General features: G+C 37.6%; 1 protein-coding gene across 1 annotated transcript in view; it reads left to right on the forward strand.

The window, feature by feature from the left end:
- Positions 1–14,709, forward strand: part of SLC36A4 (solute carrier family 36 member 4) — an 89,343-nt gene that overhangs the window by 16,632 nt on the left and 58,002 nt on the right. The window contains 3 exon segments of the mRNA XM_030945207.1: positions 5,262–5,489; positions 6,181–6,225; positions 6,227–6,280. Coding sequence (XP_030801067.1) covers positions 5,262–5,489; positions 6,181–6,225; positions 6,227–6,280 — 327 coding nt within the window.

Raw genomic sequence — 14,709 nt, forward strand, 5'->3', positions numbered from 1 at the left:
CCATGATCCCAATTGCCACATCCACACATTTCTTGAACACATAAAAGGGTGGTGATTCCAAGACTTTCCTGGACAACTTCTTCCAATGCCTGACCACCTTTTTTAGTGAGGGAAAATTTATCAGCTTTCTCATGAATATTTGCTGAGTTCTCTGCAAAAGTGTCCTCTTTCATTGTTTGCTGATAAAGCTGAGAAGTTCAGCTTTTTGAGAGCATTTTTTAAGATCTTTAGCACCCTGAAGATGACACATCAGTAACATACCATGTAGTGGAATTCTGATTTTTTTTTTTCAAATTTTTAGGGAAAAACCTCACAAAACTTTGGGAATTGTGCTTAGTCATAAAACTGGATGTGTTAAAAATGCTGCAAAGTACAGTATTAAGTTGCAGGGAAGTGCCAGAACTAAATGAGCTGTGAAACATTTATTTGGCCTCTTCATGCAAAATTACAGGGTTATAATATAGTCTTTATCTCTCTCTAATAACATACTGATTTCATCCCAGATCTGGCCTTGTGTGTTGAACTGGCTGTTGCTCTGAGCTAAGTAAGGAAGAAATTAGGAGGAACCAGTGAGTTCAAGGACTGCTGTTTTGAGGTCACTAAATGTTGAAAAGTCCATAAAATTGCATGACAGAAAGAGTGTGGTTTGGGATACAGGCAAGGAAACAGTGGACTCAGTTGAAGAGACTAAGGACATGGAATAATTTCTTGGTTCTGAGATAGTTCCTGTAAAAAGGAAGTGTTTCATTGGTTGAACTGAATTTTTTGCAGCCTAATTGTGCATTAGTTTTCTGAGTGAAGGAACTTGATAACTAGATTTGCACAATGTTTGATCTTCTTGTATTCAGCTGAATGCTATGCTTGGGTTGTGTAAATGAGTGAAAAACTTTTTCAGACATCACACTAGCATGGTAAATTAATGCTTGAGTAACTGAAGTAACTCCTGATGAAATCTTTTGTCTGGGGGCATCACTATGCTTAGGGACTTCAGGGACTTCAGTGTCTATGTGCTTCCTTTCTAAAACCATAATGATATTTCCTCATGTGTTTTGGGGAAATGTTTGACCCCAAATTATGTTGCTTTGTTCAGGACAAAGACAGTTACATGGAGTGTTGGCTGTTCTTGGCTCAGCATGACTGCCATATGCAGTAATTCACTAGCAGAGAGCAGCAGAGGATTGAAAGTGATTATTGTCCACAATAGAAATCTGAGGTAATATTAATTCTAGTATTTAGGAGACTAGATTAGATAGAATGTGCATCATAGTCCATCCTAAAACAGTCAGCAGTAGATTTGCACAGAACTAAACAGCGCATGAAAATGTTTAAAAATCCAAAATTCTTCCTGCTGTTTTGTATTTTGGTACTTTTGGAACAGTTTTAAGTATTCTCTGATCAATTTTTCAAGGAAAATATAGGAAAACACTTCCAAAGTCATGATGATGTTAGCCTAAAAAGTCATTATAATCTCATCTTCATTGGAGTTTTCCTTTGCTACTCTGCTGTCAGATCTCCCACAGCCATTGTTTCATTTTAAGAGAGAGAGTAGTGATCCTTACTTTCTATAATTTTTGCATTTTACTTTCAAACTCAGCTTTCTTCTACCTGTCAGTAAGTCGTGCCTGTTTGTTTAGTTCTCCCACAAGATTAACCCTTGCTGGATCTTATCTGATGTGCCTCTTCTGGGTTAATCTATAGGATCCCATTTTTGTCACATCTCAAAATCCATCTTTCCAGGATATTTTCTCTGGTCTTGCCTAAGCCTGTAAGTGGTACTGCTCTGACTGGTGGTGTTAAAGCTGCTCTCTTGATACAAAGTTGATTTAAAGGTGTATATATATCCACAAAAGAGAGTAAACAGTGTCCTCCTGTGCATTTTTATCAGTATAACTGTGTCCATAAGTCTGAATTTGTACATGATGAGAAAGCACTAGATGCCACTTTGAATTTAGGAAGTTTTTCCATGCTGTCACTGACAATAAATATCCTTGTATCCAACTAATGTTGTTATGGGATGGACAGATGGATGAATGGACAACTAGCTAAAGAGGGGGAGGTAAAGCTGTTTGTGTCATCAGATTCAGAGGGTAGTGGTCATGATCAAGAGCCAGCAATGTTCCCTGAAAACAGCAGCATCCTGGGTTGTATGAACAGAAGAATTGCTGGTAGATGGAGAGAAGTGATTGTCATCCTTACTACCCATTTGTTAGACCATATCTGCTGAGTTCTGATATCCTCAATACTGGAATGCCATTGACAGACTGAAGTGAGTTTAGGGGAGCCTGCTGAAATGATTGAGGCTGAGGCTCCTGTCCTTTGAGGGCTGCAGAAACTGGGCATTTTCAACTTGGAGAAGTGGCTTTTGGAGGACTTAAAAGCAGCCAGGACTCAAAGGGTTTAGAAAATAAGGTTTTGTACTTGGTGAGGTCAAATGGGAGGACAAGGTAAAGTTGTAAAAAAACATACAAGTAGGTACCATTCCTATCTCAGACTAAAGACAGCTGTGACTGCAAATCTGGTTAATGCAGAATAGTAATCTGAACGGAGCTGGTTAAGAATTTCATCATTTCATCATTATATTTTTTATTTTTTTCCCCTTCCAGCTAGAATATCTTTGATGCCCTGACTTCTTTCTTTAAGTGGGAGGGGGGGCTGCTACAGGCTCCTGCGAGCCATGAAGTTTTTGAGAATCTGGTTGGCCTCCATTTCTTTCTCCAGAGAATTCTGGAGCAGGGAACAGTGTAGGGAGAAGGGTTACCACACTTACTGTATTGTAAAGCAGGTTATAGTGTTGTGATTTATTGCAGGAATATAACTCATTCTGAAGGTGCAAATGGGAGGTGGGAAGGTGGGACCAGGGAGGCACTGTCTGAGAATTTTAGTCAGCTGTGTTTTGCTGATTGTACATCAGTATCCATTCACCTGATGAAGGTTGTGGAGAGTTTGTGTGTAGCTGTAGTATGTTCTTTCTCTGTGCTTCCCTTAGTACTCTTGTGAAAAAGTAAAAGGCAGATAATTATAAAGGCTATTTTGTATGACCACACTTACCTAACACAGTGTGGAGATGTGATCTTATCACACCCATCATCAGGGCAGTTGATCACAGTAGGCCAAAATTTGGGTATGATTTTATAGACTATTGTATACTGCATTTTCCAACTGTAGTAGCCAGTAAACTCCAGTTGAATGGAATTTGTAGTGGTAATAGGAAAAATATTTCTGACTTCAGGCATTTTCTAATGAGGTTTATGTGTACTAAGGGAATGCCTCTGTCTTTAAGAGAAGACTGAAGTGTTTGAATACTTGAAATTATTTGAGTAGAAGCTGCTTTATACTGTGGTATTGTAAAAATGTATTTTAGAACCTGAACTGTATCTTGCCTGCTAGTTTTTTGTTTGGTTTGGGTTTTTTAAGGAATGAATGTTTTATTTATTTTTTTCTAATAGCTCATTAGGCTACAGATATTTGTATAAATTGAAGACATGCTGGGCTAAATATTTATTGTAACAGAGAGTTTCCGTGCTCAAATTACTTTGTGATTCTTAGAAACTCTTTTACATGTCCTTGTGTGCAGAGCAGCTCTGGCTACCTGCAAGTGCATACAAGCAAGTAAACACACAAGACCTGTTAAAGTGAAAGGCCTAAAGTGCTTGTTCTGCATTTCTGTTTTAAGTGTAGTGGGAAAGCAAGAAGCTTCCGCAGAGAGCTTTACTTCATGTGGCATTAGGGAAGTTGTTTGCTTAAGTGTTTGACTTACAGCTTGGCAAAGTCAAGTTATTGTAGCTGTGTGAATTCAATTCTAAATGTAATTAGAGCTTCTTTGTAGCTTTCTAAAAGCAGTATCTTATAAAAACTACCAGATGTTAAATGTCCTGCAAGTGACGCTTTAGATTCTTGCAAGGTAGAAACCATCAGTGTTTCCATAATGACCAGTGATGTTTTCATATAAAGTGAGATTTCTGGAAAACATGCAATTGCAGAATTGTATCATGTAGCTTTTCCTTTTTTATTGTGGAAAAAAGAGTACAGTGCTTTTGGTTACAGAAAGAATAGTTTTAAGTTAATTCTCTATTTCTGAATTTGTGGATTGTTCGAAACAATGGAAGTCAAGCAAGTTATTTCAGTTATAAATCAGTTTAGCATTTTTGTTCGTCTCTGTGCTATAAGGATTTTTTTTTTTCACTGTCTAGGTATGTTTTTGTAGCCATCAAGCCAAAGGCTTTATGCAGCATGAGCAGATTAAGTACAGTCATAGGCTAATTTGTAAGATGCTGAATGCAATGGTAGAGACGAAAAGGATACCTAAGGGAAACAGCATGGGGAGATCTAAAACAAATAAAACTGTTCTTGTTTTGCAGCAAGCAGAATAACCACCAGCTCTGGATGTTTTGATTGTGGTGTGCACAGCACAGATGGCTGTGTAAATTTCCACAAAACAAATTTTTGGCAGTTGCAGCCACACTGACTTTTTCCCGAAAGAAGCAGTGAGAGTCATGAATAGTTCCAAACTGAATCTTCTGATTTGCACTACATGCAGCTATTGTAATGTTATGTACAAAAAAACCTCATGCACTTTCACTTGCACATACTTTTACCTAATGCACATTCACTGTGTACTACTTTCAATTTATAGGCATTAATTTGTATCAGTTTATTAGATACAGAACTCTCCATTCTGTCATGGTTTTTAAAGTTGTGTTAATGTTTATTAATAAAAAAGTGAAGAGTGAAAAAAATTCATTTGAATTAAATGAAAGACAGACATGTTCATATTCTAGCATTATTTTGTATGTATGCTGCTATGATGTGCATGGTGAAGGCATAAGGTTGTTAGGCACTCAACTCAAGTGCAATAGCATTTTATTATCTAACCCACTTACTCTCCCTAGGAAAATTCAAACTCCTAAGATTTAGGCCCAGGTCTGTCTGTCTTGCTTCCAGTTTACCAAACTCTCCCTTTCTGAAAGGACTCTGATCTAAACTGCATGTGTGAATTTCCTCTTTAGTCAGTGGTGGGATAATGATGCTTTCAAGCCCTGTTCTCATCATTTGGCTGAAGTATGAAACACTTGCTGGAAGTGCCTTGTCTTCCCCTCTGCGCTGAGTTCACGTACAGGGATCTCAAAATTCCTGTCCCTCACCAGGTGGAACGGAGAGACAAACTTCCCTGCAGGAAAACAGCAGTGTGACCACATATGTGACCACATACTCACTGCTACCACTGTTTAACATGTTGGTTTTGTTTGTTTGTTTTAATAAAGGTCCACGAAGGATTCTTGGAAAGTAAGATTGCTCCCATGAATGTTAGTGCCACTGGCAGCTCCTCTGAGAAAAGGAATACTGATTTACGAATATACATGCTGTGCTTCCTGCCATTCCTGGTCCTCCTGGTCTTCATTCGTGACCTTAAGAGCCTGTCCTTGCTTTCATTGCTTGCCAATCTGTCCATGGCTGTCAGCCTGGTGATTATTTACCAGTATATTGTTAGAGTGAGTATAAAAAAGTTTATTATCTGTTCTTTTCAGTGTGGCAAGTTACGTTTGTTGAATGTGGCAGTTTCTGGTAGATATATACAGACTGACAATTTCTGAAATTTATCTCATATTTGAGGCATCTTAATTTAAGATAATGAAAATATGTATTTTGATGTGTGGGAAGTGGAGCATGGGGAGAAAGGCAACGAGAGATATAGACTGGGCAAGGAGGCAGGAGAAATGATAAAAAAAAATGGGTAAGATAGTAATTAATCATTCTGCAGAACTTTGGCTTATATTAAAGAGATGTTCTTTAGTGTCCCTTATGGTTACGAAGAATATCTGTGCAGTATGAAAGCAGGTTAGAAAGAGCAGTAAACTAAGAAGTTTGCAGAAGATAAGACTTGAGATTGCACTTTCCCTTCTGTTTTAATTGATGCTCTCTGATGCACACAAATGTGAAACTTTAAATGTGAAAATTTCTAGTGACAGTGATGGAACCTAGAATAAATAGCTCTGCAAGTTTCTGTGTGGGAAGGTGACTATAAATGTGTATAGAGGACTAGGTTTGGGAGGAAAACCAGGGATTGTAAATAGCAACGTATACACCACTGTCAACGTGTACTGAGTTTTCTTTTGTATAACATAATGCATCAGTCAAAATTGTAGGGAGAGCTAATGCACTGTTTTACTTTGTTTTCTTCAGGATCTAGGTGATCCTCGAAAACTGCCACCTGTGGTTGGCTGGAGAAAAATACCCACTGTTTTTTGGGACTGCAGTATTTGCTTTTGAAGGAATTGGTGTGGTAAGTGCTTTTCTCTGACTCTTCAAAATCACTGGTTTTGTGCTGGGGATACAGGCAGTTTTACTCCTGTTGTTATTTTTTTTGGTTTTGTGAAGCACTAATCTCGTGTGTTGGTATGAAAGGGATTAATTTGTCTGGTCAAATAAGGTGAAAGTTGTGGACACAATATCCCCATGGCTTGGATGCTTAACTCTGTCCCAAACTGCAAAAATGCATTTAGTTCCAAATAGTTAGTGTCCGGAAAATCCACAAACACCTGATGTTTATGTCCAAAAAGGACACAGAGGAGTCCTGCAACTTTATTTAAACAAAGGCAGAGAGTCCTCTGGGGCCCACACCTGTGGGGTTTTCTCTCTTGAGGTTTCAGAGAGTGCAGCCTCCTTTTATCCCAAACTCCCTGCTACATGTTCCCCTCTTCCTTTCCCCATTGCTGAGGTGCTTGGGAGGTACAGCCTTCCTGAACTGCCTACCACATATTCCCCCCTTGAACCTAGTATTTTACCCCAAAGTTTAGAAGTTCAGGATTGTGCAGGCCCACTTGGCTGTTTCAGGAGTCAAACTGTTGGGGCTCTGTAAGGAACCTGCTGCCCAAAGCCAGTGGAGACATTAAGACTAATTTCAAAGATGTTAACACCCATACTTTCATCCATCAAATTATTTGCAAAGACATTAGCTTTCGTCTCATTAGTTAACCACTTTTGTTCCATGTGGTATATTTTAAAAGGTAGCTAAAGAGGCCTCTGGGAATGGTAGGTCATAAATTGTTGGGGAAATTAGTGTATATACTTTATTTGTTCTATATTTACATATTAAGCAAGTATTATGCTTAAAGTGTATGTTTAAAATTAAAAAACAGCCAACCAACCCCTCCTTCTGTCTCTACCCCATCCCCCCAAAAAATTCCGAACAAACCCAAACTAAAAGAACTCCAAAGCAGCATACAGTTAATCTGAAATGATTGTCTGTCACTCATATAACACAGAAGATTTTCAAGTCTGTTTTCTATTTTAGATTTGTCAATTCTGACTTAAACCAGATTATTTTACCTTGCTGCTGTGTTATCAGTGGCAGAAGAGCTGAATAGGAAAACCTTTTAACTTATGTTACAAAAGTATGTTTTCAAACTATTTTCCATTGTTTCTTACTTGTGAACCGATTGATCCAGAGGTTTAGCTACCATATATCTGAGTATATCTGAACTTCTTTCCTTTTGTCATCTGGAAATTTCATTATAGGAAATCAGCTGTTCGTCTGAGATTATTTGATACCTACAGGTCTTGAGCAAAAAAACCTCCCCAGGCTCAGAGAATCAGACTGGACTACACTAAGCTTTTTGGTTATATGGTCTGCCTGGGACAGACAACACTTGCTGTGTGTGTCATGCACGGTACATCTGATGCATGTCCCAGTTTTATCAAGTTTGCTCATGTACTGCATAGCACGCAGGTATTTGTAGCCAGGGAATCCCAAGTGAGAGCTCTCTAAGCCTTGGGAAGGTGGTGAAGGCTTATCATTTGGTAGCAGTAGTTTATTGAATTATAGGTAGGGAATTGGTTTATGGTAATTATTTTCTGGCACATTAGATCCCAAATTAGACAGCTCCTTAAATTTACATCAGTAGTGGCAGCATTGACTTCTGATGTAAACCTCTTAAAAGAACTGCCCAGAGCATTTGCTTGTTTGACTCACTGGGTGTTACTAAGGTCATTTTCAAGAATACCAAGTTTTTTTCTCTCTTTTATTCAAGAGCTTAATGATGTAGGGTTTATTCTGTGTGTACCTTTAAAATGTAAAAATGCTACTTTATATTATTAGATATTAGTGTTATGTATGTATTGAATGTATTTCTGCATAGGCTGTCTCTAATTTTTACTTGGTCGTAATTTACTCCCACTTCAAAGCAAATGGAAAGCATGGTTAAGTTTTCACCTTGTTATTAGTGTTTTCAAACTAATTAAATCTTTATGTTTATTATGGTTCAGTACACTTTGTGTATGTGCTTACATTACACAAAACCATTAATATAACATGGCTACCTTTATAAACTGAAATGAAAGTGAAAATCTACAGCTTAATGTCTCTTCATTATATGCAGCATGATATTAAGATGTCCCTGCCTCTCAGGGGTATTTTGGGCATGCAGCATGTTTGCTGTGCATGCTTATGCTGTATTTGCATTCACTATAGAGAAGATCTGAAGAAAAGATTATTTCATATATTTGAATAATCAGAACTAAACAAAGTTGTTGAAGCATGAAATAAAAAAAAGATAAGTAAAGCAAAGCAAAACAAGACATTTCCTCTTTACATAATTAGTATTTCATGTAATTCTTGGTGAATGATTTAATTGATAACTAGTTATTATAGCTCAGAAAGTTACCATCACAAACCTGTTGTGTAGCTTATGCGTGGTAACTTTGATACCCCCTGTCTTACTGTCGTTTGTCGTTCCTAGATCCTTGTGGTTGAGTTGTTCTGGTAAGGAAAAAAAAAGCTCCATTTAATTCAATTGACTCCTTAGTCTGCTCTTGTCTGACTGCAGGCACATAAAATGGATTTATGTAATCTTGGTCTTGTTTTTAGAGACTTGATTTTAGGTTCTGTTCTGGAATGTCTTGCAAATATCTAATATTACTGTGAAACTGTCTGAACATGGCATTATAAACAGACGCCTGAAGGTCTTAATTCTCTGAAAAGTTGATTTTGATTGCTTAATTTTATACAATAAGTTGGCATAACAGTTATGATATGTTATGACGTCTCATTTTTCCTTTTCCTTGAATCTGACTGTGTTATGCCAATTCTCATCTTGAGAGCTGCCAGATTACTGGTGTTATGAAAAGGGGCAATGAAATTCTGAGGTTTTGGGCTGGTGAAGTCATCTTAAGCAGAACCTGACAAGAGAGGAAAACTGCCCTCAGTATGTTTGCTTGGGTTTTTTCATCCCATTGTTCCAAAATACATATATCTTAGTTTTTTTTCTTTTGGTTTAACACTTGTCATCACTTAAGATATGACTATAGTTTATTAGTAACTAATAAAAATTAGTGACACTAATAAAACAGAGGACTTGTTCACTAAATGGAGCATGTTTCAGAGAGCTGCAGTGATTCAGCAGATTCCTACTAGAATTTTCCTCTTGATCTTGAGAGATCATGTTTGTCTTACAGATGATGAGTGTATGAACATGGGTTTTGGTTAAAATCTATTGTTAGCTTAGGACTGATTAGCTGTCATAGTATTGTAAGAAAATTAGCAGTATGGATTTTGGAATATTGTTGCTTTGGCTATAGTTGATCCCTAAATAAATATACTTGAAGGACTTCAATTTTACTGACTTGAGTCTATAATAACTAAAAGGTGGACTATTTATAATTGAAATATAGGATCTCAAAGAAGCCAAGGTAGTGCCTAGAAAGTAGCATTTGGGTGGTACTAAGAGCTAGTTTAAACATTTCATCAGCCAGTATTATAAAACTATTTTGAGATATATTTCATTAAAATAAAAACAATTAATATGATGAATTGATGATATTAATGTGATGAATTGAGCTGTTCATATTTGCCTGTGAGATCCATCTAGACTCTTACTAGATGGCAGGTTTGAGCAATTTTGGCAATTTTCTAAAGTCTAGGCAAGTTGTTTTCTTGTTGCTACAATTGCTGTATCAGGAATAAGGTTAGTGCTATTGAAGAGCTGATTAATGTTAATTCATGCTACACTCTGAGTGATGCTTGTAACAGGATTAAGAAGTGCTGCAGTCAGTTGCTTGTGGTGTTCATTTAGTTGCTGCCACTAAGAGATGTCTGTAAAAATGGGGTTACTCCAGATTGGTCTAAGGTTGCTGCTGCAAATGGTGGCTGTCTTGACAGCTGGGTGGGGATCATTACTGTGTGGGAACAGGAGAAGTTGGCAGCAGGAGCACCCAGTGACCCCGAGGTAGCAAACAGCAGCTGAGAGCTCAGTACTGTCAGTCTCAGGGTTACCATTTATAGTGTTGAGAGTTGCTTTGGGATTTCATCACTTGTGAGTTTAGACTTTTACATAGTTGGGGTGACTTTGTGAAAATCCTACTGACTGGTGACATCAGTTCAGTTTGTGGAACAGCAGTGGCAACAGAAATGCAGTACTCCTAAGTGGATGTGTTCAGAAACTTAATCCACAAACACTTGAGGTTTATGTCCAAAAAGGAGACAGAGGAGTCCTTTCTGGCTTTATTCGAATAAAGGGAGAGGCCATGGGGCATTCTGGGATCTCTCAAAGTTTTGGAGGACGCAGCCTCCTTTTTATCCTAATTTCCCAGCTGCATTTCCCTTCTCTCTTTCCCCATTGGCTGAGGTACTTGAGAGGTACAGACTCCCCAATACACCTGATACCAAAGATTTCCCTCTAATGTATAACCCTCCCTTTTAATTTTTAATTGATAGGGAATTTAGGGGTATTTCTTCCCCATTGTTTCTTTCATCTCTCAATGTCTAATTTCGTTTATCAGCAAACCTGAAGTTTATTTGTAAAAGTAAATATCTTTTTCCATTCATCAATCAGTGGAATCCTTCCCATTGTTTCTTTTATCTCCCAGTGCTAGTTTTATCTACCAGCAGACCCACAGCTTGTTTGTAAAGACAAATCCGCTATTCCTCTCAGATGCAACAAACCACATAAGATACTTGGTTTTGTTTAAGCCTTCAAGGGAAGATTTTGGTTCAGGGGGCAGAATGTTGATTTCAAAGTGGAGAAAATGTATCTTCAGCCCTCAGTGAACCTTTTTGGATACAGGACTGTGCTGGGGCTGGGAGATTCAGCAGCTGCTGCTTTCCCTCTGTAGTTTGGTTCTCTCTGGCTGTGGGTTCCCTGTGCCAGATGATGCTGCCTGGCAGATCACGGGGCTAGTGTTTGGGCCACAGAACAGAAGAGAGAACCAATGCTACTCCTTGAATACAGGAGCTGTGGGTGATGTAGAGTGAAGATGTCTTTCACAGAACATGGAACGTTACTTTGTAAGAACCATGTTGAGTGCCTCTTTCATATTCCAGAGGTGAGTAGGCCTGATTTTAAAATTAATGGGAGATTTTGTTGCTGAATTAAAAGTTACTTCAGACTAAGTTTGTCCAGAATGAAATAAAGAGTCTTGAATGCCCTTTTTAGAAGGGTGTAAACCAGCGCCTTCAGGCTTGGCTCTGTCTGCAGCATTGCCATGTGCAGGTAACAGCTTTGCATAATGTTGTTTATGTAATAGCAGTTACACTTAATATGAATATTTTGAGTCAAAAGTCTGCTTGGGTTTCTTGTTCTAGATTTAAAAAACCAAATCCAAATGTGAAAGTGATATTTTATAATAAGCTTCAGGAGGAAGAAGGATGCAATAGAATCATAATATTTAAACAAGAAATATAATTTTCCTTCTCTGTTACATATAAATTTGCTAAATTAACTGCAGTTTTTACAATTGAGTGTGATTTTTCCCTCCTGTTGAGTGCTGTAGACAGATTAGCTTAGTGAAGAGAAAAACATTACTTTCCAACATTAATTTCAGGTTTGGAAAATAAGACTTCTTATATTTTGGCCTATTACTTGAAGATGTCTATTCAAACTGCTTTTGAACTTGGATATCACAGCTTTGCAGCCGAAGCTAGGGTGGTATTTGTATACCAGAAGACAGGCTCTGGAATCACATTAGGCAGCGGCTAACCAATTCCAGAAGATTTAAAAAGAGAAAACTAAGTGGATTATAATTTTAAAATGTCATTATTTGGATTTGGAAAGTAATGCAGATGAGTTTGTTAGGCCTGTGGCTTTGAGATAAAAGCCTCTCATTGTCAAAAACTCTTTTGACAGATTAGTATTGTCCTGAAAAAAAAAAAAAAAAACCCAGTGGCATGCTTCCCTTGTCCTTAAGACCAGACTGTATTTATCAGAAGCAGACATTTAACAAGTAACCTGACATCATCTAAATCTACTTGAAGCATCAGCTCTTTGGACCAAGGTATATCAATTCCATTGGTATTTTTGATGATGCAAAGGCCTGTATCCTCAAAATGTGAAAGGCGAGAATTCTCTGAGGATGTTTTGTGTTCGGACAAGCATGTTTTTGTATTTGGACTGGGTTTGATGGCTGTGGACATGACCTACTATTAAATGTACATGGTAAATGTGGACTTCAGATGTTGTGTCAGCAACAGCAAGAAGTGTGTTGTAGCTACTGTGCAAAATGAGGAAACGATGAGCAAAGTGTGTTAGAAACAGAGAATGTTGTTAGGTGCAGCAGATAGAAAGATGTTGTATCAGGAACTGTTAAAGATATACATCTGCCCAATTCAGATGAATGTTGATATCACCTCTTTATCAAGTTAAATATTCCTTACCAGTAATCTGCACTTCCTGAGAATGGAGAAACTTGCTTTCACCCTGGAGAACCATTGTTTTTTACTTGCATTCACCCTGGAGAACCATTGTTTTTTACATATTGTACTTTTATTACTTCTTTTTTTAAAGACAATTCTTAATAACACAAAGAGAAAGTCCCTAAGATAACATTCTTTCAGGCAGCATCCCACACACATGCTTGCAGCATTCAAATGTTTATTTTTCTTTAGAAAACCCAAGATACACATGCATTTATGCAATCGTAGAACAAAGGCATTTTAAGTTTACTGCTTACTTGCCTGAAACTTTTCTTAATCATTATGTGGTTGGTGACTTTGAAGAAGGGGGCAAAGAACAAGTGACAGAGTGCCAAGTTGTCATGCTCTGCCTTGCCAGCTTATGGCAGGTGGGTTTTGGGGTCTGAGACACAGCTTCAGTGAGGTACAAAAGCTAATTTTCCTTTTAGAGTTGACCCTGTCTTAGATGGAAGACGTGTCTGCCTTAATTATACATGCAGTAGAGGCAGAGTGATGCACATACTACTTATGCTGATGTTATATATGATTAAGAAACATAGTTAAATAATTTCTGGCAGGAATATCCAAATTATTTTGCTTTTTTGGAGACAGATTTTTTGTTCCCCTGGCCCATCATTCTGTAAGTCCTCAAAACTGCAGCTTTTTTCAACTTAGTTGTGACGGTTGGAAAAGATTTCCTTCCTGTTATGTTCTGAGTGTATGGAATTCTCCAAGTTGTATTTAAATGTAAGTCTTCATGATGTGAGAAAGATCTTGAATATAACCCTGAAGATGCAGCAATGTTAATAACTTTTCCTGGAGAGAGCAGCTAGCTAGAACAAATACTTGCATCCTTGGTTTTACACTTTCATGTCTGTCATTTAATCAGCAGCATCTTAACTTTACCATCTATAATAGGCTCTGTGCAGGCTTTTCATTGATGAAAGTAGCATTGCAGTGTGTGCACATGCTCGTGTCTATATGTAACAATAAATAAAGTTTAAGTTCTAGTTTGCCTCTTAAATATTTTGACAACATGTTTATTTTTTAAGTTAAATCTATTGTAAATCATGAATCATTTACATTTATTGAATAAGGGATGATGGAGACAGCAGCTGGAAAAAAGTTATTATATGGCTGAAAATACTAGGTATTAATAAACCTATCATTTTGTCAAAGGAATTTTTAACTCAGTAATGTTCTTGAATGTTCACTGAAGAATACCTTTCCTAAACCTAAATTTTTTTATTAATACATGTTCTCCCAGAGTTGAGAGCCCTAGTAATGTACTGCTGAACACTTGTGCAGGCGTCAGTAATGTCTTCCTAATAAACATTGTGCTTGAAAAATTATACTGATTTCTCAGGAGCAGCAGAAGAAAGAATCCTAAAAGAAATGGGAGAGGTGGAAAGGGAAAATATTGTAATGGGGAAGATATTTGGAGTGAGGAGATTATTGGAGCAGGAAGTGATGTGGTGTATGTTCTTCAACTTGTCTTGTTGTATTCTTTGCCTTGTGCTTGAGCTGTGTGAGTGTTTCATAGGAAAGGTGATGAGTAGTGCAGCTGTCAAGGTGGTGTGCTCTCAGGGCAAGCTGAATTGCATGGAACTGTTCTAAGGAAAGTAAAATTGTCAGTGTCTTCTCTTCCTTCTGTTTGATTGGTTGGGGTTTCTTTTCAGAATTGGGTGGTTATTTCTTTCAATGATGGCCTTGGAAAATGTAAGATGTGACATGCAAAACACTTTCCGTGTTGGGGTCCTGTTGTTTTTTAACTGTTGATCCAGGAGTGTATATGTCTGTATTTTCAAGGCTCCTTATCCCAGGACAGAGAAATTTCTGTATTTAAAGTTATAAAATTTTGTAGGTCTCTAATCCCATTTATTTCCTGTCATACTCATTAATCCTCAGTGGAAACCACTGTAATTTATTTTTTCACTTCTGCAGTAATGAAATTTGCACAGCCCCATGCGGGACCTTGCAATATGTGTATACTTTGTTCTGTGTCCCCTTAGAAACAAAAGTGACGTATGTGTGGAGGAACATTTCAG

Source organism: Camarhynchus parvulus, chromosome 1, assembly GCF_901933205.1.
Source record: "Camarhynchus parvulus chromosome 1, STF_HiC, whole genome shotgun sequence".
Taxonomy (NCBI): Eukaryota; Metazoa; Chordata; class Aves; order Passeriformes; family Thraupidae; genus Camarhynchus; species Camarhynchus parvulus.